Source organism: Dipodomys merriami, unplaced genomic scaffold, assembly GCF_024711535.1.
Source record: "Dipodomys merriami isolate MVZ:Mamm:240054 unplaced genomic scaffold, mDipMer1.0.p SCAF_45, whole genome shotgun sequence".
Taxonomy (NCBI): domain Eukaryota; kingdom Metazoa; phylum Chordata; class Mammalia; order Rodentia; family Heteromyidae; genus Dipodomys; species Dipodomys merriami.
The window spans coordinates 5,599,277-5,621,524 of NW_027206013.1; the positions used below are offsets into that span (position 1 = coordinate 5,599,277).

Below are 22,248 nucleotides of genomic sequence, written 5' to 3' on the forward strand. Positions count from 1 at the left end.
ACACTACTCTAAAAGGAGAACTTGCTTCGATCTGTACAAACCTATATTCCCCTATACCACTAATGGCACTCTGAGGGTAGCAGTCTCAGTCAGGATACTTGGCTACCGGTGAAAGAGATAAGATTAGTATCATCTTTCCATCTCTGGGCATTAAGTTGCCTGGGTATAAAATATATCATGCATTTAGATTTCCCTACAGGGATGATCAGATGTCTCATCTAAGAGATATAAATAGATAATAGATATAAAAGTGTTTCAGCAAAGAGTAAACACCAAGTTCATACTCCACCACCCATGATTTGTACTTGAAATCTTTTCCTCCCATTCTCCCAAAGCAAACTGTACCCTTTGAGGCTGAGATGCACCTCTCTAAGCCACCATGTTACCTTCTCCTTTCTGAATAACTGAAACCATGCCCCTTTGGGCCTCTCCTGATTTAATGAGAATGGGCTTCTTCCCTCACCCCCAACATCTAAAAATTCCTCTAAGACAGAGACCACTCCTGCTTGGTCCATATTACCCTCAACACCCACAGCTCTCAATCATGACTCCCCCGCAGAAGAATGGTAAATGTGGCCTGACCAACATGTTCTCAGCTAAAAATGAAATGTGCAGCCCATTTATAATTCCATGCATTATACAGCACTGCTTCAAAATAGGTCACCCAAAATTGAGGCTCAAATGATCCCAAAATAGACATGGCCCTGCTTCTCTGGCCCTTGTGTCACTTCTAAATGTAAGCCTGCTCTGAGCCTCACAATTCTATTACCTCTTGGATGAATTACCTGCACCACTGTTGCTAAGCAGGCTGACAGAAAGCTCTTCCGTTGCACTGAAGTTCAAGAAGGACATGCCGTCACCAGGCTGGCGGGTAGTGCTGTGCCTGCAGAGAACAGAGCCCAGCCACTAGGCTTAAAGCACATCATCACCTCTTTTTCCTGATTACCCTGTACCCTGGAGGGAAAGGACTCATGAAAAAACAAGCCTGAATATTTAGCTACACAAGCTGGCAACCCTTGGTTAGTCATGACTTAAGACATCAGGTGGTGATGCGCTATGTGCCAGCTTTAGCCTTCTCCCTGGTACCCTGGTTGCTTTCCCACTGTCACGTTAGATTACTTGCCTTTTGTCTGATGTCTTCCCACTACTAATAAGAAAGGATGCGGGGTGCTGATGACTCATGCCTATAATCCTAAATTCTCAGGAGACTGAGATCCAAAGATTGCAGTTCAAAGCCACCCCAGCTAGGAAAGACCTTAAGACTCTTATCTCCAGTTAACCAACCAAAGAGCCAGAAGTGGAGCTGTGGCTCAAGTGGTAGAGAGCAAAAAAGCTCAAGGACAATGCCCAGGCCCTAAGTTCAAGCCTAAGTACCAGCCAAAAAAAAAAAAAAAGCGGGCTGGAAAATTGGCTCAGTGGGAGAGTGCTTGCCACCCATGCATGAGCCCCTGGGTTCAATTCAGCACCACATAAGCAGAACAAAGCTGGAAGTGGTGCTGTGGCGCAAGTGGTAGGGCACTAGCCTGGAGCTGAAGAGCTGAGGGACAGCACCCAGGCCCAGAGTTCAGCCCCCACAACCGACCAAAAAGAAAAAAGAAAAAAAAAAAAAAGCATGTGAGGTACTTGAATAGATATACCAAAGTTAATATGGCAGAATAGGGACTAAGGCCAGGCTCTGTTTAGTGTCCTTGTCCATATGGCATATTTGAAAGAGGAACCAAAGACTGCTCTTTGCAAAGTGTGTACTAAAGCAACTCAGGAACAGAGAGTCAGGGCTGGGAAGGTGGCTCAGTGGTAGAGTGCTTGCCTTGCATGCATGAGGCCCTGGGTTTGATTCCTCAGCACCATATAAGCAGAAAAAGCTGGAAGTGGGGCTGAGGCTCAAGAGGTAGAGCACTAGTCTACAGCTGAAGAGCTGAGGGACAGTGCCCAGGCCCAGAATTCAGGCCCCACGACCAACAAAAAAAAAAAGAAAGGAAGGAAGGAAGGAAGGAAGAAAGAAAGAAAGAAAGAAAGAAAGAAAGAAAGAAAGAAAGAAAGAAAGAAAGAAAGAAAGAAAGAAAGAAAGAAAGAAGGAAGAAAGAAAGAGGAACAGAGAGTCTGGGTATAACCTGAGCTCATGTTTGTCAAGGCTTAAATGACTTTCTTCTTACACTAACTTTTAGCTGCCTTGTAACATATTCAGAGCTCTGGTTCTCAATGAGTTGTTTCTATAAGCACAGCCCTTGAGAAATTCTGAACTCAACAGTGTAATTTCTCAATGACCAAAATGATAATAGTAATAGGAAGCCTGCCCAAAGCAGCAGTATGAACCACATGCCTTAGCACACCAGACTCCAACTCTTTTGTTCTCTCATTTTTCATCTTGTTTGAGGTTTGGAAGAAATCTTTGCTTGAGGTTTACAAAGTGTAACCTCAACATATAAATGTAAAAAGCAGGGCCTAGATTGATAATACAGGCAAAAATGTCTGGTTGTTTGTCTTGTACTTTGCCCAGGGACAGGACTGACACTATTGACAAAGGAAAGCCCAGATCTCATCTTCTCTTTTCATTTGTCAGCTGACTGTTTGCACATTGTCTTGGCTTTCAAAGAGTGCTCTCAAGTTACCCTCCAGAGCCCTGTGCATGTCCTCACCTTCCAGCAGCTTCATGATATGCTAACTCCAACAGCTCTGCAGAGGAGTGAGCTGGGTCCCTCTGCCCGCTGCCCTGCAGCTCCGCCATATTCTGCCGGGTCTGATGATGAATCTGGATGGCCTCTCCGGATGGTCCTACCCAGACAAAGAACCACTGAGCATTGTTCCCACCCATAGCTAGGGCTGCAACTGACAGCAACCTCCCATGTTTCCTGCTGCTGGATACAGGTGTCTGAGATAATGAAGAGCACACTGCAGAGGAACATTATACAGGGGACTCCCTGGCTGCCACAAAGGACACCTCCTCCTCCAAGCAGGACCCATCTTATCAGAGGCCTACTATTTATCATTCAAATCAGTTTGTGAAGAATATTATAGCAACCAGGAGCCCATGACTCACACCTGTAATCTTAGCTACTCAGGAGGCTAAAATCTGAGGATTACAGTTCGAAGCCAGCCTCAAGTCCTTAAGACTCTTATCTTCAATCAGCCACCAAAAGCTGGAAGTAAAACAATGGCTCAATGGGTAGGCTACTAGCCTGGAGTGAAAGAGCTAAGGAACAGTGCACAGACCCTGAGTTTAAACCCCAGAACCAGCCTAAGAAAAGAAGAAAAAAAGAAGAATATTGCATATTTTAGGGGCCTCTGTCTCAAGTATATCAAAAGAAACAGAGACATTGTGGATAAACACAGCTATAGAAGGGATAAATCAAAGTACATGAGAAGGAAACATCACATGATTCTGTTAATACTTAAGAAAACAACAAGTATGACTCTATGAAGCAAGAGATATATAACTGCAAAGAAGAAAGATTAGAAGAGATCAGAATTAGTCATGTGCAATAAAACGAGCTTCCTAGAAACAGAGACATTTTAGAATTATTGAACTTAAGAGGGATTGAAGGAAAGGCCATCTGAGTAGAAGAAATAAAGGTATGCAGGAGACCAAGAGAGCAGGTGACAAAGGCAAGAGCCTGTGAAAATGGAAAGGAAGAGACACAGGCTGAGTTGCTCAGCAAAGCGTCTTTGGATTTAGAGGGTTAGCCAGGCAATAGGATAAACCAAGTCAACAGTGGTTGGAGATTGTATCTTAGTGATGACATGAAGCGGGAAGGAGGAAATGCACAGAAGCAGGAAGATCTCAAAGGAAGAGCAACCAAGAGAAAAAGATACCAGAAAGAAAAGAGTAATAATAATTAAAGCAAAGATAAAAGAGCAAGAGTGATTTGGGAACCATACCCAATTATAGCCAAATGAACCAGCTTGGGTTTCTCATTTATTTAACTTTTAAACAGTAAAAACAAAAAGTAAGTACAAAATGAAATAACCAGACATTTCTAAGTCTTCAATAGGATGGTCTCAATGTTTAAAAAAAAAAAAAGCCTGTCCTTACAGTTAAATGTATCTGTTCTTTCTAGGCTCAGCAAGAGCCCATTAACTGAAGTTTAATTTTAGCTACAGCTTTATGAAACCTTACTGCCATCTTCTTAAGGACAGAACTGTTCAAAAAGGATGGGCTGAAGGAACTGTGATTAAAAATAACTTTTTCTTCAGTTGTCAGATACCTCTGAGAGAAAACAAAGCAACAGAATTATATAACCAAGACAATAACATAACTATTAAAAAAAAAACAATGGAGGGGAATGAGCATCAGTTAAGTCTTAAGATAAAACACGGTCCTTTTCAAACAGAAGAAGAAAAAAAAAAAAAAAAGAAGTTGTGGGCTGGAAAAGTGATGGTAGAGTGCTTGCCTTGCATGGATGAGTCCCTGGATTTGATTCTTCAGCACCACATAAGCAGAAAAAGCTGGAATCACTGTGGCTGAAGTGATAGAGCGCTAGCCTTGACGTGAAGAGCTGAGGGACAGCGCCCAGACCCAGAGTTCAGGCCCCATAACAACAACAATAACAAAAAGTCCTTAATGTTAACACAATTAACTAGTCAATGCCTATTCCCAAATATGTCTTCAAGAATCTTCATCCCCCGATAAGCAAAGTAGGTATGGTTACTGGTGGGGCCACAGAGGTTGAGAGAAGTTGAGGCACATTGACCATTGACCACAGCTGACCAAGGAGAAGAACTCCTAGTCCAGCACTCTATCCTGAGCCCCCAACTTACCCACAGGAAACGTGTGCATCCAGCGCCTTCTGTTAGATGTGAGCTTCATGGGCATTCGTGAGGGGGCAAAAGGGTTAATCAGTGCTCGCTGGGGTGTGTAAAGACCAGGTCGAACATGAAGCATGGACTCTGCACTGCCCACGTGGAACCTCCCTGGTGCACTGGAGTCGCGCTGCGGTGGCTCCATCATGTTCTCTAGGACATCTGCCAAGTAAGCATGGAGTTGAGGCATAAAGACAAAGCACAAAGCTACAAGGAAATCAGAACCAGGCAGACTGGTAGGCTGACAAGAATTGTTGGATATTATAAATACAAGCAAGTGAGAAATAGGTGAAAATGTCAAGACATTAAAAAAAGTGAAATATGTTTACTTTTGAAAGATTCCAGAGAGAAGGATTATGATTCCTAAATACCTGGCCCAATGAAGCCAGACCCAAACCTGATGGGGAGAGACAAGTATCTGAACTAGATCCAATGACTCCATCAGGGGACTTAAGTTGTGGCCTTGGGGATGGAGTGAGTACATTCTCTATATGAGAGGAACAAAAAATAAATTAAACAGGTGGATCATACCTGTAAATCCTAACTACTCAGGTGGCTGATTTCTTAGGAACATCGTTCAAAGCCAGCCCAGAGGAAAAGTCCCTAAGACTGTTTTTTTGTTTTTGTTTTTCCTGGTCATGGGGCTTGAACTCTGGGCCTGGGTGCTATCCCTCAGCTCTTCAGCTCAAGGCTAGCACTCTACCACTTGAGCCACAGCGCCACTTCCAGCTTTTTCTGTTTATGTGTTGCTGAGGAATCAAACCCAGGAACTGATGCATGCGAGGCAAGTACTCTACCACTGAGCCACCTTCACAGCCCTCCTAAGACTCTTATCTCCAATTAACCACATACACACACACACACACACACACACACACACACACACACACACACACACACACACACACACACACAGAAAGAAAGAAAAAGAAAAAGAAAAGAAAGAAAAGAAACAGAAGTGACTATAGCTCAAATGGTAAAGTGGCAGCCTTGAGGGGAAAAAAGCTAAGGGACAGCACTTATCCCAAATTCAGGTCCCAGTAACGGTAAAACAAACAAAACTATAAAAGAATACACTGGTTTTGACCAGGCAAGATTAAAAATAAAAAGCAAAAGAGCCAAGCAAGGGCTGGGAAGATAGCTCAGTGGTAGAGTGCTTGCCTCGTATGCATGAGGCCCTGAATTCAATTCCTCAGTACCACATAAGCAGAAAAAACCAGAAGTGGCGCTGTGGCTCAAGTGGTAGAGCACTAGCCCTGAGCTGAAGAGCTGAGGAACAGCACTCAGGCCCAGAGTTCAGGCCCCACAACCAACAACAACAACAAAAAAAAAAGAGCTGGGCACCAGTGGCTCACGCCTGTAATACTAACTACTCAGGAGGCTGAGAACTGAGGTTCATGGTTCAAAGCCAACCTAGGGGGACTGGGAAGTTGGCTCAGTGGTAGAGCGCTTGCCTTGCATGCATGAGGCCCTGGGTTCAATTCCTCAGCACCACATAAGCAAAAAGAAAAAAGCTGGAAGTGGTGCTGTGGCTCAAGTGGTAGCGTGCTAGCCTTGAGCTGAAGAGCTGAGGGACAGTGCCCAAAGCCCAGAGTTCAGGCCCCACAACCAGACCCAAAAAAAAAAAAAAAAAAAAAGCCAACCTGGGCAGGAAAAGTCTGACTCTTATCTCCAATAAACCACTCAGAAAACCAGAAATGGCGCTGTGGCTCAAGTGGTAGAGCGCTAGCCTTGAGCTGAAGGGACAGAGCCCAGGCCCAGAGTTCAAGCCCCACGACCAACAACAACAAAAAAAAAGTTTCACAGAGCCAGGTGCTAGTGGCTCATGTCTGTAATCCTAGCTACTCAGGAGGCTGAGATCTGAGGATCACGGTTCAAAGCCAGGGCAGAAACATCCGTGAGACTCTGATCTCCAATAAACCTAGAAAACTGGAAGTGGCACTATGGCTCAAGAGGTAGAGCACTCGCCTTGAGCTGAAGAGTGCAGGGACAGCGCCCAGGCCCCTAATTCAAGCCCTGTAACCAACAACAACAACAAAAAAAACACAACTATTTTACATCATCTCTAGATGACTTATATATCTAATACAATGTGAGCAGCTGTCATGCTGTATTGTTTAGAGAATAATGGCAAGGAAAGCAATTTGTACATTTTCAATAGAGGCATAGGTTTTTTTCTAATACTTCAATCCACAGGTGGTTGAATCCATGAGTGCAAAAAGAGTGATATGGAGTCCACTGCACAGGACACAGACTGTTTTAAGTGTGGCACAAATAAAAATGAAGAGGAGATAAGCACACCCTTTTGTGCCTAGCTCTAAGAAAAGCTCTTCATTAACATAAGGAAAGATATATAGTTACTGTGATAGAGTGAAAGGTTAGAGACAAAATGGTATGGTTTACATATACCCAACATCTAATGTGATTACTATTCATTGCACTGGCATGGAAATCACTCAGAAATGGGACTCATACCCTATCCTGACCACTTCCTGTCACTCCCATGCCCCACCATAGCAAGTAAACTGTCCCCAAATCTACCCCGGTCTGGCTGTGCACTCTGACCTCGGGTGCTGGTGTAGCCCAAGGAGCTGCTGACTTCATACTGGTGCAGGTGAGGATGTGGAATCATCAAGATGTTGGCACTCTTGCCCAGGGAGCTGTCATCAGAAGCCTGACTCCTCACTTCCTCTGTGGGCATTGCACGACTCTGCAGGGAAGGGCTAGATGAGACGTCACAGGAGCTGATGCTTTTCCGGTGATGATTCTCTCGCTCCCGCACAGACCTGCCAGGCAGGAGACAAATTTCCACTTAATAAGGGATGATGTCTTACCTTGAACTAAAACTTCAAAACCCACCACCAGCTCAAGTTACTTAGGAAACCAGTAACAAAAACTCCAATATGATATATCAGTGAGAAATACAAGATACTAGGCCTTGGCCAGCTTAAGATATCATGTAAGGGGCTGGGAAGGTGGCTCAGTGGTAGAGCGCTTGCCTTGCATGCATGAGGCCCTGGGTTCAATTCCTCAGCACCACATAAGCAAAAAAAAAAAAAAGCCAGAAGTGGCGCTGTGGCTCAAGTGGTAAAGCACTAGCCTTGAGCTGAAGAGCTTAGGGACAGCGCCCAGGCCCAGAGTTCAGGTCCCATGACCGGACCCAAAAAAAAGAAAAAAGATATCGTGTAAGGGGGATGGAGGGGAAGGGGTGGAGAAAAGAATAGAGGGGAAAGGGAAAACAAGCTAGTTCTCTACTAACCACAGTTCTAGGATCATAGTGTAAAGAAGTGATTGCTCCCCAGGTGCTGGTTGCTCAAGTCTATGATCCTAGCTACTCAGGAGGCAGAGATCTGAGAACTGTGGTTTAAAGCCAGCCTGGGCAGCAAAGCCTGGTGGTCTTGGGGCTTGAACTCTGGGCCTGGGCACTGTCCCTCAGCTCTTCAGCTCAAGGCTAGTGCTCTACCACTTGAGCTACAACCCCACTTCCGGTTTTCTGGTAGTTAATTGGAGATAAGAGTCTCACAGACTTCCCTTCCTGGGCTGGCTTTGAACCGAGATCCTCTTATCTCAGCCTCATGAGTAGCTAGGATTACAGGTGTGAGCTACCAGAGCCTGGCCTTGTGAGACTCTTATCTCCATTTAACCACCAAAAAAAGCCAGAGGTAGAACTGTGGTTCAATGGTAGAGTGTCAACCTTAAGCACAAAAGCTCATAGACGGTACCCAGGCTCTGATTTCAAGCCTCAGGACTAGCACCAAAGAAAAGAAAAGAAATAAAGAAGTGATTGCTCCAGTCTGAATTTACAGCTCAATCTTGTATCACTGAAAATGGGGTAAGCAGACAAGACACCGTAGGATGCAAGAGAAAGTACACAGGAGTCTACTTGCCCCCAAATTGGAAACAAATTTTAATCAATCCTCTAATGATAACAACCAGTTTATAGAAAATCCAGGAAACATTACAGGAAGCAATCAGCTAAGTGAAATGTGAAATAGACTGTCATTAGAAACAAAGAGAAGATAACCAAATATGATGTGTAGATCTTCTTTAGATCCCAACTCAAGCCAACTGCTAAAACATTTGTGAAACACTTGAGAAATCTGAGCGTGGACTCACTATTAGAAGACATTAGGTCATTAGTCTTAATGTTGTTTTAAGTGATAATAGCACTGTGATCATTTGTTTTCTTTTCCTTCCTTTTTCTGCTCTGTGTGTGTGTGTGTGTACATGCATACTAAGTATTGAACTCAAGAGTCCTGCACACACTAGGCAAACACTCTTTTAGAGATTCTTATTCAAAAATCAGTCACCAGCCGGGCGCTGGTGGCTCACGCCTGTAATCCTAGCTACTCAGGAGGCTGAGATCTGAGGATCGCGGTTCAAAGCCAGCCCGGGCAGGAGAGACCGTGAGACTCCTATCTCCAATAAACCACCAGAAAACCGGAAGTGGCACTGTAGCTCAAGTGGTAGAGCGCTCGCCTTGAGCTGAAGAGCTGAGGGACAGCGCTCAGGCCCAGAGTTCAAGCCCCACGACCGACAAAAAAAAAAAAAAAAAAAAAAAAAAAAAAATCAGTCACCAGTGGCTCATGCCTATAATCCTAGCTACTCAGGAGGCAGAGAACTGAGGATCATGGTTCAATGCCAGCTTGGGCAGTCAAGTCTGTGAGACTCTTATCTCCAATTAATGACAAAAAAAGCTAGAAGTGACACTATGGCCCAAGTGGTAGAGTGCTAGCCTTGAACAAAAGGAGTCTAGGACAACGCTCAGGCCCAGAGTTCAAGCCCCAGGATTGGCAAAAAAAGAAAAAAGAAATTCTTATTCAAACTGGGAACCGTGGCATGTACCTATGTTCCTAGTTTTTTTGTTGTTGTTGTTTTGTTTTTTTTGGGGGGGGGGATTTGGTGTTTGTTTGTTTGTTTATTTTCTAACGAAAAGGACTCCTTGAACCCATGACTTTGAGGCTGGCCTAGACAATATCATAGAACCTCATCTTGGGCCTGGGAAGGTGGCTCAGTGATAGAGTACATGCCTTGCATGCATGAGGCCCTGGGTTCAATTCCTCAGCACCACATAAGCAGAAAAAGTTGGAAGTGGCACTGTGGCTCCAGTGGTAGAGTACTACCCTTGAGGTGAAGAGCTGAGGGACAATGCCCAGGTCCAGAGTTCAGACCCCACGACTGACCAAAAAATAAAACAAAAACAAAAACAAACAAACAAAAAAAACCCTCATCTTGGGGAAAAAAAATAAAAATAAAAATAAAATACTGAAAGCCAGGCACCAGTGGCTCAGATCTGTAATCCTAGCCAGGAGGCTAAGATCTGAGGATTGCAGTTCAAAGCCAGCCCGGGTAGGAAAGTCCCTGAGACTCTTATCTCCAATTAATCACCAGAAAAATAGAAGTGGCACTGTGGCTCAAGTGGTAGAGCACTAGACTTGAGCTGAAGAGTTGAAGGATAGTACCCAGGCCCAGAGTTCAAGCCCCACAACCAACAACAACAACAAAAAAGATACCCATGATCTACTTGAAAATTCTCCAGCCAAAATTTAAAATATAGAAGTGATGAGGCAACACTGGCAACATGATGATAACTGTTTGGGGTATTAGTCAATTTAAGTATGATTTATCTGAAGTAGAATAGACTGAAGTAGAAAGTTCAAATAGTCTAATTCTTTAAAAACGACTAAGTCAAAGCCCAGCAAAATAAATACCAGGAATTGGGCACTTGTTTGAAATTTTTTATATGTTTCAAAAACAATACTCTTATTAAAACCAGCCAGGTGGGCTGGGAAGATGGCTCAGTGGTAGAGCGCTTGCCTTGCATGCATGAGGCCCTGGGTTCGATTCCTCAGCACCACATAAGCAGAAAATAAAAAAGCCAGAAGTGGTACTATGGCTCAAGTGGTAGAGCGCTAGCCTTGAGCTGAAGAGCTGAGGGACAGTGCCCAGGCCCAGAGTTCAGGCCCCACGACCAGAACCGCACACCCCCCCCCAAAAAAAAAAAAGAAAAAAGAAAAAGAAAACTCAGCCAGGTGTTGGTAGCTTACTGCTATAATCCTAGCTACTGAGATCTGAGGATTGTTACAGTTTGAAGCTGCGTGGACAGGCAAGTCCGTGAGACTCGTATCTCCAACTGCCACCAAAAAGCTAGAAGTGGAGGTGTGGATCAAATAGTAGAATACTAGCCTTCAGCACAAAAGTTCAGTGGCAGCACCCAGGACCTGACTTCAAGCCCCAGGACCGGCACACACACAAAAATTTCCCTAAGAGTAAAATCTGAAAAATATAGTAGGAAGGTAAAAACCTCAGAATGAAAAGGTTAGACTATCAGGAGGACTGCTCTTCTGGCATTAGAGATGTTTCTTTCCTTCCGAAAGGATTTTATCAAGTCAGAAAATAAAGAGAGCCAGAAAACAAATCTCAGGTGGTGAGTATATGTTCTTTACTTCAACATAACTTACTTCAACAGCAAATATTTGGGCACCCACATACACACTTAGCCATGAGCAAGAAATAGAGATGTTCTGAGTAGGCAGGCATGGTCTGAAGCAGGAGGATCACTTGACCCCAGGAGTTTGCAAACTGCAACATAGTAAGAGTTCCCATCCCAAAAAAGTCTTTAAATTGGGCTGGAAATATAGCTTAGTAGTAGAGCCTCTGTCTACCATGCCCAAGGCCCTGAGTTCAATCTTGAGTACCATAAAATCGAATAAAGATTCAGAAGAAAAGTGTCTAAATAGCTACTACTGAGCTCAAAAAGTAGCACCTATGTGTAATGGAGCTGCTGTAAACAAACTTGTTCTAGGCTCTAAACATTCTTTTTGTTGTTGGTGGTAGTGGTGGTCGTGGGACTTAAACTCAGGGCCTTGGTGCTTCCCCTGAGCTTTTTGCTCAAGGCTATTGTTCGGCCACTTTGAGCCACAGCTCCACTCCCCCAGTTTTCTGGTGGTTAATTGGAGATAGGAGGCTCACAGACTTTCCTGCCCAGGAAGGCTTTGAACCTCAATCCTCAGACCTCAGCCTCCTGAGTAGCTAGGATTATAGGCATAAGCACCAGCGCCTGGCAAGCCACCAGCGCCCAGCATATTCTTTTGATGAAATATTAGGACTAGATGAGGGAAAAGGACAGGAAGCAATCAATATAACCTCATTTGCTACATAAGCAAAAGATAGGCAGGAGGCATGGTTCCTCAGTACAATACCTGCCTAGCAATTAAACTTCAGTACTGCCAAAAACAAATTGGAAAAAAAAAAAAAAAAAGAAGAAAGAAAAAGACATTATTGTTTTAGTCAGCAATCCTCAAACTTGTAGACTTAGGAAAATGGAAACTGGAAAATGGACTCTTAATATCCGATCAACTGAGAAAAAAATAAACTAAAATCCTATTTCACATGTTCATAAAGAAGAATTTCTACATAACTGAAAATAAAATCCAAGACTATCAGCCAAGTGTGGTGGCTCATATTCTCTAATGCCAGTGGTTAGGAGACTGAGGTAAGAGAATTACAAGTTAATAGCCTGGAACTCTCTCAAAAAAGTAAGGGCTAGAGCTGGGAATGTGGCTTAGTGGTAGAATGCTTGACTAACATTCATGTTGCCCTGGGTTCGATTCCTCAGATTCCACATAAACAGAAAAGGCACTGTGGCTCAAGTGGTAGAGTGCTAGCCTTAAGCAAAAGCTCAGGGACAGTGCGTAGGCTCTGAGTTCAAGCCTCAGGACTAGCACCAAAAAAAAAAAAGTAAGAGCCTAGGATATTGCTCCAGTGGTAGACTGCCTACCAACCAAGTATATGGCCCTGAGTCCAAAGCCCATACTATAAAAAAAAAAAAAAGCAAGCATCTAAAACTATCATGAATATGAAGAAAATACAAAACACATGTCTAGAATTTGGGGTAGAAGACAGTGAGGGTTTTCTTAATACAAGATCAAGAAGTTAATAGGTTGTTAAATATAACAATCACAATTAGAAACTGCTATATAAACCAAAACACCACAGAACAACAACAAAAAATGTGTCAGTACTAGGGCTTGAACTTGAGGCCTGGAAACTGTCCCTGATCTCTTTGGCGGAAGGCTAGTGCTCTACCACTTGAACCATGGCTCCACTCCTGGCATTTTTGGTGATAAGAGTCTCACAGATTTTTTTCTGTCCAGGCTGGCTTTAAACCTTAATCCTCAAATCTCAGCCTCCTGAGTAGCTAGGATTATAGGCATGAGCACATCTGGCAATAGAACAAATTTTAAAAGTATAACTTAAAGGAGGAATAGTTCTTGCCTTCTGGGAATAATAAAACTAATAGAAACTCTGAGCCTAGGGATTTGTATTATTGCCAGCCCAACGAGAGGAAAATTCTGGAATTTGTGGATTGTTCCTGCTGGCTTAAGGAAGTCTGACCTTCTTACTTGGAGATGAAACTTCAAACAAAGACCAAACAGCTGGATAACAGGATCCATAATGATACGGCTTTCCTTCTGCTTGGCTAGTGTTAAACAGATTTTTCATGGTTGCTCTCATCAAGGTCCCTAGTGAATGAACCTCAAGTTTTACTAAGTAATTTATACATGCGTTCCCAAGTGAATCTGGCAAAACACCTGCAGGTGGTGAGGCGCTGAGCACGGGATGGGCCAGGAAGCCTGAACACTTGAGCATCATAGGCCTCATAATCTACTTGGATGGGAAGGGCATTATCAGATTCTTTCGGAGTCCCAAGAGCTGAAATACACAAAGAATACAATTTGTCATCCCAACACATTTCAGATAAAGGCTTGTAGAGAGTCTTCATCAAATCTGCAAGGCACAGTGGAAAAAGTGGGATAATAACTCATTTATCACTTTGTTGAAGTTAAATGACTTAAATGTCAAAGTGACATAAAAACAGCAGTAAATCAAAGTGTTAACAGCATCTCATTCTTCTGTGATCCCTCTTGAGAAGCATTATTTTAAAGGCTTAGTGATTTAAAACTACCTGATCCCTACAATTGACCTATGGAAAAGAAAAACCACAAGTTTTATCATCATTTACAATGCAGTTGACAGGATAAAAATACAAGGTGAAAAAAAAAAACACAATGTGACTTTGGAACCTTCTATGGGTGTCACAGAGGAAACTTAGGTTGCCTGACTTTTCTGTCAGCCTTTTTAAATGACTACATAATTTTGTTTTGTGTAAGCTGACTCTAAAAGTGATAAATCTCAAAAAAATACTCACATGTATCACGGCCATTTTTTGCTTTCTCAGAGGCAGGCTACAAAATTAAATAGATATTTAATCACTCTCTCCTCTGCTGCAAGAGAACATAACACAATATACAGTATATATTTGGTAATTCCTGGCAGAGACTATTTCATGGACCTGTTAGTACATGTTTGCAATCCCAGCTATCTGAGAGGCTAAAATCAGGAAGATTGTGGTTTGAGGCCAGCTCAGATAAAAAGTTAGAAAGACTTCATCTCAAAAAATAGACTAGGTTGTAAGCCTTGTCTATTCAGGCTACTAGAAAGGCACAGATAGGAGAATCACAGTCCAAGACCAGCCCAGCCAAACACATGAACCTCTACCAGAAAAATAACTAAAGCAAAAATGGGTGGGGTTGTGGTTCAATTGGTAGAGCACCTGCCTTGCATGTGCAAGGCTTTGAGTTCAACTTCAATGCCAAACAACAACAAAAAAATTTTTTGGTGCTGGTCCTGGGGCTTGAACTCAGGGCCTGGGTGCTGTTCCTGAGTTTTTATAAGTACTCAAGGCTAGTGCTCTACCACTTGGGCCACAGCTCCACTTCCATTGGAGATAGGAGTTGCATCAACTTTACTGCACAAGCTGGCTTCAAACCTTGATTTTCAGATCTCAGCTTCCTGGTATCTAGGATTACAGGCATGAGTCACCAGTGCCTATTTTGTTTTGGTTTTATGGCACTGGAAATTAAACCCAGGGCCTCAAGCGTGCTAGCAAATGCTCTACCACTAATACCCTGCTTTGGAATAGATTTATCTAACCACAAAACTATAAAGTTCTAAGACAATTTTTTATTTTTGGGTCCGGTCATGGGGCCTGAACTCTGGGTCTGGGCACTGTCCCTCAGCTCTTCAGCTCAACGCTAGCACTCTACCACTTGAGCCTCAGTGCTACTTCCGGCTTTTTTTTTTTTTGCTTATGTGGTGCTGAGGAATCGAACCCAGGGCCTCAGGCATGCAAGGCAAGCGCTCTACCACTGAGCCACCTTCCCAGCCCTCTAAGACAAATTTTTTAAACCTATTTACAACCCTGTATGGAAATGAGAGATCTATCTATAGCACATCCATTTATAACAGTCCCTGAGGTTCTATGAGTCGGTGAAACCTACCTTCTTTCCTGCCAGTTTTATTCGTGGGGTGAAACTGTTACAAAAGAGCTGGCTTTTTGATGTGTAGAAACTGTAAAAACAAACAAACAAATAAAGTAGATCAGTTACAAGCCCAGGCAGGAGCTGCCCTCCTTTGCTCGGTTTTGTTTCAGGGCTTTACCTGCCTTCCCAGTTCTAACTTCTTTTGTAATTACTACAAAGCAAATTCCTCACTGGATCTCTTGCCTTAACAGGGATTAAAGCTATCGACACAGTTGGGTGCTAGTGACTGACACCTGTAAATCCTAGCTATTCGGGAGGCTGAGATCTGAAGATCTCAGTTAGCAGCCAGCCTCCGCAGACAAATCACAAACTGCCTATCTCCAATTAACCAGTAAAAAGCTTGAAGTGTAAGCGAGGCTCAAGTCAGAGAGCACCAGCCCTTAACAAAAAAGCTAAGCAAGAGCAAACGGCCCCAAGTTCTAGCCCCAGTACTGACATGGAAAGAAAAGAAATAAAAGAAAAAAAAAAAAAAAAAAGAAAAATGCAGTGTTAATTCAGGAACTCTTCAAATTACTAAAAAGTAACTTCTTGAAAAACTGCAAAACTTTCATCTATGTTTTGTTATTTTTTTTGGGGGGTGGTGTCAGTCATAGAGCTTGAACTCAGGGCCTAAGCACTGTCCATGAGCTCTTGCTCAAGGCTAGCACTCTAACACTGAACTACAGCTCCAATTCTGTATTTTTTTTTTAGTTTTATAGTTCTTTTTAATCTTATTTTAACTTACTTAACTCAAAGCTATGAAACAGCAATGTATAACTAAGCAGCAGCTATTTTATTAACATATGAGTTTGGGTGTTATTAAAAAGCCACAAATCCAGCCAGGTGCCAATGGCTCACACCTGTAATCCTAGCTACTCAGGAAGCTGAGATCTGAGGATCTCGGTTCAAAGCCAGCCCGGGCAGGAAAGTCCGTGAGACTTTTATCTCCAATAAACCAATAGAAAACCAGAAATGTCCCTGTGGCTCAAGTGGTAGAGCACTCGCCTTGAGGGATAGTGCCCAAGCCCAGAGTTCAAGATCCACAACCAACAAAATAAATAAATAAATAGCCACAAATCCAAATCAGATACAGGTAGTTCACGCCTGTAATTCTAGCTACTCAGGAGGCTGAGATCTGAGGATCGAGTTCAAGAGCAGCCCAGACAGGAAAGTCTGTGAGACTCTTATCTCCAATAAACCACCAGAAAATCAGAAATGGTGCTGTGACTCAAGTAGTAGAGCACTAGCCTTGAGCTGAAGAGCTCAGGGACAGTGCCCAGGCAGAGTTCCACAACCAAAAAAAAAAGCCACAAATCCAAAAATAACCTGACAGAAAAAAAGGGAGGTTACACTGATTTCTGAAATTAGTGAATAAAAGAAGGTTTTTTAAATTCCTATTTTGTGGTCAAAGTAGTTTATTAGCATATATAAATATAATAACAGTGAAAGCTGCTGATATCGTTTTAAGGGAGAGTGGGATCAGGATGAGTAGGGGAAGTTGAGATCTGTGGGGTACATTGTACACATGTGTGGAAATGTCACAATGAAACCTCTCCTGTACAACTAATGTATACTAGTAAGACACATATTCCTGCCGGGCGCTGGTGGCTCACGCCTGTAATCCTAGCTACTCAGGAGGCTGAGATCTGAGGATCGCGGTTCAAAGCCAGCCCGGGCAGGAGAGACGACCGTGAGACTCCTATCTCCAATAAACCACCAGAAAACCAGAAGTGGCGCTGTAGCTCAAGTGGTAGAGTGCTCGCCTTGAGCTGAAGAGCTGAGGGACAGCGCCCAGGCCCAGAGTTCAAGCCCCACGGCCGACCCAAAAAAAAAAAAAAAAAAAAGACACATATTCCTGTTTTACATGAACCAATCCTCTATAATAACAGTAACATAAACACAAGATAAGGATATGAGACATCTTGTAACTTTTTTGAAAATACCTTCATCAAGGCAAGCCAGCATTGAAAGTATGATTTTAAGCTAGGTAAGGTGGCACAAAACTGTAATCTCATTTATCATTGAGAGCCTGAGTTAGGAGAATTACCACTTTGAGATCAGCCTGCGCATAGCAGCTCAAGCCTGTAATTCTAGCTACTTGAGAGTTCGAAATTGGGAATTCAAGACCAGTCTAGGCATAAGAGTTCACAAGATTCCATCTCAAAATGGTGCTTGTAAGTTACCCCAGGGAAAGCACATCGGCTGGGCAAAGTGGACACACCTGTCATCCCCAGAAACACAGGAAAGCACAAGTATAGGTATGTCCAGGCCAATCTGAGTATAAAGCTGAGAACTTACCTGGAAAATAACCAATGCAAAAAGAATTAGAGGTATTGCTCAATTGGTTGAGCTCCTGACTAACAAGCTCAGAGCCTTGAGTTCAAAACTCAGCACTGCCAATCAATCAATACAATTTTTTTTAATTGGTGATTTTACAGGAAAAATATGTGTGACTAGCCAGACAATATTTCACTGCCTCCTAGAGAAAAGAGGAACATACTTATAACAGGAAAATTACAATGTGACACACCATCTTTACAGAGCTGAACAAATAACTACTCTCTGCTCATTTCCTTGTTCTTTACTTGTGAATCATTACAGGTGATTAGAGCAACTGCTACACTGATGGCAAGATAGGCTATAATAATGATAATGGATATATGTTATAAAGCTAAAACCAACATTTATGAGGAGGTTTCAAGCTTGTCTCCAGGAAAGATCTGCAACTAAATTAAAGCCAAAATTGAAGGTTCTGTTAGGCTTGAGGCATAAGCAAAGTGGTCTATAACAAACAACACAGAGAAAGAACAGAATGTGCTGGACATACTGAAAAGAAAGCAGCTATTGGCCATCAGGAAGGAGTCACAGAGAGCAGAGGTTGGAGTTGGGCTTTGGCAAATACATAGGCATACATGGAAAGGGCCTCTTAGTAGAAAAGATAGAAATGAGGATTGGAAGTAGGTGTTTGCCATGCACAAAGAGAGAGGAACAGTGATGGGAGAGAGGCTGCAAATGTCAATACTTTATCAACCTGGCATGAGGAATCAAGGAGAAAAGATAGTAAGGTTTTATTTCACAAAAGTGACTTTGGCATCTGTTGTCCTAGCTACTCAGGAGACTGAGATCTGAGGAACTCAGGTTCTAAGCTAACCTGGGCAGGAAAGTTCTTATCTCTCTCTCTCTTTTTTTTTTGCTGGTCCTAGAGCTTGAACTCAGGGCTTGGGCTCTGACCCTGAGCCTCTCTGTGCTCAAGGTTAGAGCTCTGCCACTTGAGCCACAGCGCCACTTCCACCTTTTTCAGTTTATGTGGTACTGAGGACTCACACCCAGGGTTTCATTCATGCCAGGCAAGCACTCTACCACTAAGCCACATTCCCAGCCAGTCCTTGACTCTTATTTTCAATTAATTGCCAAAAAAGCCAGAAGTGGAGCTATGGCTCAAGTCATGGAGTGCTAAGCGTGAGCAAAAAAAGCTCAGGGACAGCACTCAGGTGTGAGTTCAAGCCCCAATGCTGGCACCAAAAAAAAAAAAAAAAGATTGCACTTACCTGTGGTTTATCCAGTGAGGAATATTATAGTCATCACCCAGGCGAGAATCCCGAGGAATGCTCCGATTGTGTAACTGCGAAGGAAAAGACCAGGGCACAGGTAAGCTAATAAACATGGGGGATGGGGAACTGCTCCAAGCTCTCTATTCTTAACTATTCCCCAAATGGTAAAGGAAGGGAATCCAAAATTAATTACCTTGAACAATGGCACAGCATGTAATGGTTGTTCTCCCATACACACCAAATCTACACCAATCCCTAAGAAAGAAAAAACAGAGTTGGGAGGAGCAGCATAGGCAAGTGACCCACTCTATTAATGATGTTAGTGATAGTTGCAGAGGCAAATTCACCATCTTACAATTCAAAATCTCATCAATGATACCTATGCAGCAAAGAAGTAGGTAATATTTTGTCTGCTTCTTCTCATACTTGTTACTATTTGGTGAGTGATAATTACTGAGTGCTCCAAAAGTCATGATTTGTGAGCAAAGCCAACCACGCCATTACTATGTAAATTTCTAGGGCAAAGAAATAACAGAAACCTTGTAATAGCCTCAAAAATAAGTAAAACAAAAGAGGGAGCTGATTACTGACATTTGTAATCCTAGCTACTCAGGAGGCTGAGATCTGAGGATTGGAGTTCCAAACTAGCCTGGGCAGAAAAAGTCTGTGAGATTCTTTTCTCCAATTGACTCCAAAAAAAAGCAGAATGTTCAAGGGGTAAAATACCAGCCTTGAATGAAAATGCTAAAAGACAGTGCCCAGGCATTGAGTTCAAGGCCCAGGCCCAGCAAAAAAAAAACAAAACATATTATGGAACCATAGATGACCAAACATTTCTCAAGCTGATTCAAGCCAGATGCTCTTTTTGTCATGTGATTTCTTTCTATTGACACCCCAGACCTCATGACACAATGAGCACCTTGTGGAACTCCTAGGGAAAGCTTAGCTATCTTGGGGAAAGTCAGACTATGAACATATGAGAAAAGCACAAGCCAGAGAGTGTTACCATTATCTATCATCCGCTGCTTGGTCAAGATCATAAGTAGGCGGTCCACTTCAAAGACACCCACTCCTGGTGTGATCACCACAGACATCTGCCCAGTTCGGTCAAAGTTACGGTTGATGTAATGCTTGTCAAACACTTGAAACAAAACAAAAATTCCCAATGATGAGATTACAGCTTTTTGCCAGTGACTGGCAAGCATTTTATTCATATGTCAGTCATAACAATCTCTACTGGCCTGCATTCGACCTAGTCATATTCACAGCTGTCTTTCCTCTTCTGCATTAACAACTCCTTGTACATAGGACTAAACTCCTCTTATCACTGTCAATCCTCCTCATTGACTTACTCTGTGCGACTTAAATGGTCAAATTTAATTCATTTATTAATGAATCTGTGGTGAAACATTAACCTAAGATAATAATTTCAGAGCATAGACCAGGAAGTTAGGATAATTTCAGGAATTTTTGTCAAGTTAATTTTATTTCTGGTCTCTCCAACTCATACTATAGGAAGTTTGTGATAAGGAAATATGACAGCTGGGTGCCAGTGGTTCACACCTGTAATGCTAGCTAATCAGGAGGCTGAGACCTGAGGATAGAGGTTCAAAGCCAGTCTCAGCAGTGAAGTCCCCATGAGCCTCTTATCTCCAATTAGCCACTCAAAAACTGGTGCTGTGGCTCGGGTGGTAGAGCGCTAGCCTTGAGCACAAAGAGGCACAAGACCAGTGCCCAGACCCTGAGTTCAAGCTCCACAATGGACAAAATAAATAAATGAATAATAAACTATGACAAAAGATTTAATAATAAATTACATCATGCTCTAATACTCTCCCAGAACCTAGACACAGAGACACATGGGAAGGTGATATACACAGTAAAGTAAAAATACAGTGTCACTGCCTATCAGATTCTTTTCACTGGAAAGTAAAATTCTGAACAGAGGCAGGATTGCTGGGTGCTGAGTGACTCCAGGAATTCCTGCTGCTCAGTTTCTCAGAGCTACCAAGATGTCTACCTTCTCCAACAAGGCATTTAAGCCTTTCCTAGTTACCCCACCATGCCCTTGCATCCTTCCTTAACTCTCCCTTTCTGTTTAAACTAACTGAGTAGGTTTTTCTTGTGGTAAATAATAGTTATGTCAGATACCACCTAAATGCAGACAAATCTTAGGGAGACATCACTCCACATTGTTAATAATTGGCTTCACCTATAATCCTAGCTAGTCAGGAGGCTAAGACCTGAGAATCAAAGCTTGAAGCCAGCCCAGGCAGGAAAGTCCATGAGACTCTTATCTCCAATAAACTACAAAAGGCAAGAAGGAAGGAAAGAAGGAAGGAAGGAAGGAAGAAAGAAAGGAGGGAGGGAGGGAGGGAAGGAACGAGGGAGGAAAGGAGGGAAGGAGGGAAGCAAGCAAGCAAGCAGTGGAGCTGTGATTAAAGTGGTAGAACACTACACTTGACCTCAAAAGCTCAGGGACATCACTAAGGCCCTAGGTTCAAGCTCCAGGACTGGTACACACAAACAAAAATCACTCAATAATAACTGGCTCTTCTTAGGAAAGGACTAATGAGATGGGGATGGGGAGGCTATTAAACATACCTTTCTACACTTGAACTCTAGCAACTTGTAACTTAAAAATAAATAGACTTTTGGGCTGGGAATGTGGCTTAGTAGTAAAGTACTTGCCTAGTATGCATGATGCCCTGGGTTCAGTCCTTAGTACCACATACACAGAAAAAGCCAGAAGTAGAGTGCTAGCCTTGAGCAAAAGAAGCTCAGGGACAGTGCACTCAGATCCTGAGTTCAAGCCCCAGGACTGGCAAAAAAAAAAAAAAAAAAAAAAAAAGAATTGGGGGTGGGGGGTGGGCACTGGTGGCTCACATTTGTAATCCTAGCTATTTGAGAGGTTGAAATCAGCCAGCCCAGGCATATACACAAGACTCCTCAACCCAAAGCTGAGTGCAAGTAGGCATAGTAGACACAATGGGAAGCCTAAAATATGTGGACTGTGATCCAGGTATGGATCCAGGGAGTGGAAAAAAAAAAGGGTCTAGCCAGGTGCTGGTGGCTCACACTTTATTCCTAGCTACTCAGGAGGCTGAGATCTGAGGATCTCAGTTCAAAGCCAGCTTGGGCAGAAACATCCGTGAGACTCTGATCTCCAATAAACCACAAGAAAATGGGAAGTGGTGCTGTGGCTCAAGTGGTACAACACTAGCTTTGAGCTGAAGAGCTGAAGGGACAGCGCCCAGGCCCAGAGTTCAAGCCCCACGACTGACAAGAAAAAAAAACAAAAACAAGACTCCATCTCAAAATAACCAGATGGAGCTCAACGGCAGAGTGCCTGCCTAACATGTAGAAGGTACTGAATTCAAAACCCAACACTGGCAAAACAAAGCGAAAAAACAGAAGAAAAAGTGAGGTTAATTTCCCAACAGAAGACCTGTGAGCTAAATGTTGGTCATTAATACCATCCAAACAGAGGTTACTACCCTGAATGAATTTGGGTAGAAGGGAGAGGGAACAGCATC

General features: G+C 42.9%; 1 protein-coding gene across 7 annotated transcripts in view; it reads right to left on the reverse strand.

The window, feature by feature from the left end:
- Depdc5 (DEP domain containing 5, GATOR1 subcomplex subunit) overlaps positions 1 to 22,248 on the reverse strand; it is a 136,470-nt gene that overhangs the window by 76,812 nt on the left and 37,410 nt on the right. For 5 of the 7 annotated variants that reach the window (XM_069994468.1, XM_069994466.1, XM_069994467.1 and 2 more), the window contains exons 15-24: positions 19,719 to 19,853; positions 18,906 to 18,967; positions 18,710 to 18,783; positions 15,141 to 15,210; positions 14,009 to 14,045; positions 13,392 to 13,512; positions 7,363 to 7,583; positions 4,756 to 4,959; positions 2,637 to 2,772; positions 786 to 883 (exon numbers count right to left, since the gene is read on the reverse strand). In XM_069994468.1, coding sequence (XP_069850569.1) covers positions 786 to 883; positions 2,637 to 2,772; positions 4,756 to 4,959; positions 7,363 to 7,583; positions 13,392 to 13,512; positions 14,009 to 14,045; positions 15,141 to 15,210; positions 18,710 to 18,783; positions 18,906 to 18,967; positions 19,719 to 19,853 — 1,158 coding nt within the window. The remainder of the gene's footprint in view (positions 1 to 785; positions 884 to 2,636; positions 2,773 to 4,755; positions 4,960 to 7,362; positions 7,584 to 13,391; positions 13,513 to 14,008; positions 14,046 to 15,140; positions 15,211 to 18,709; positions 18,784 to 18,905; positions 18,968 to 19,718; positions 19,854 to 22,248) is intronic. The other 2 variants (XM_069994470.1, XM_069994469.1) reach the window with 1 other exon arrangement.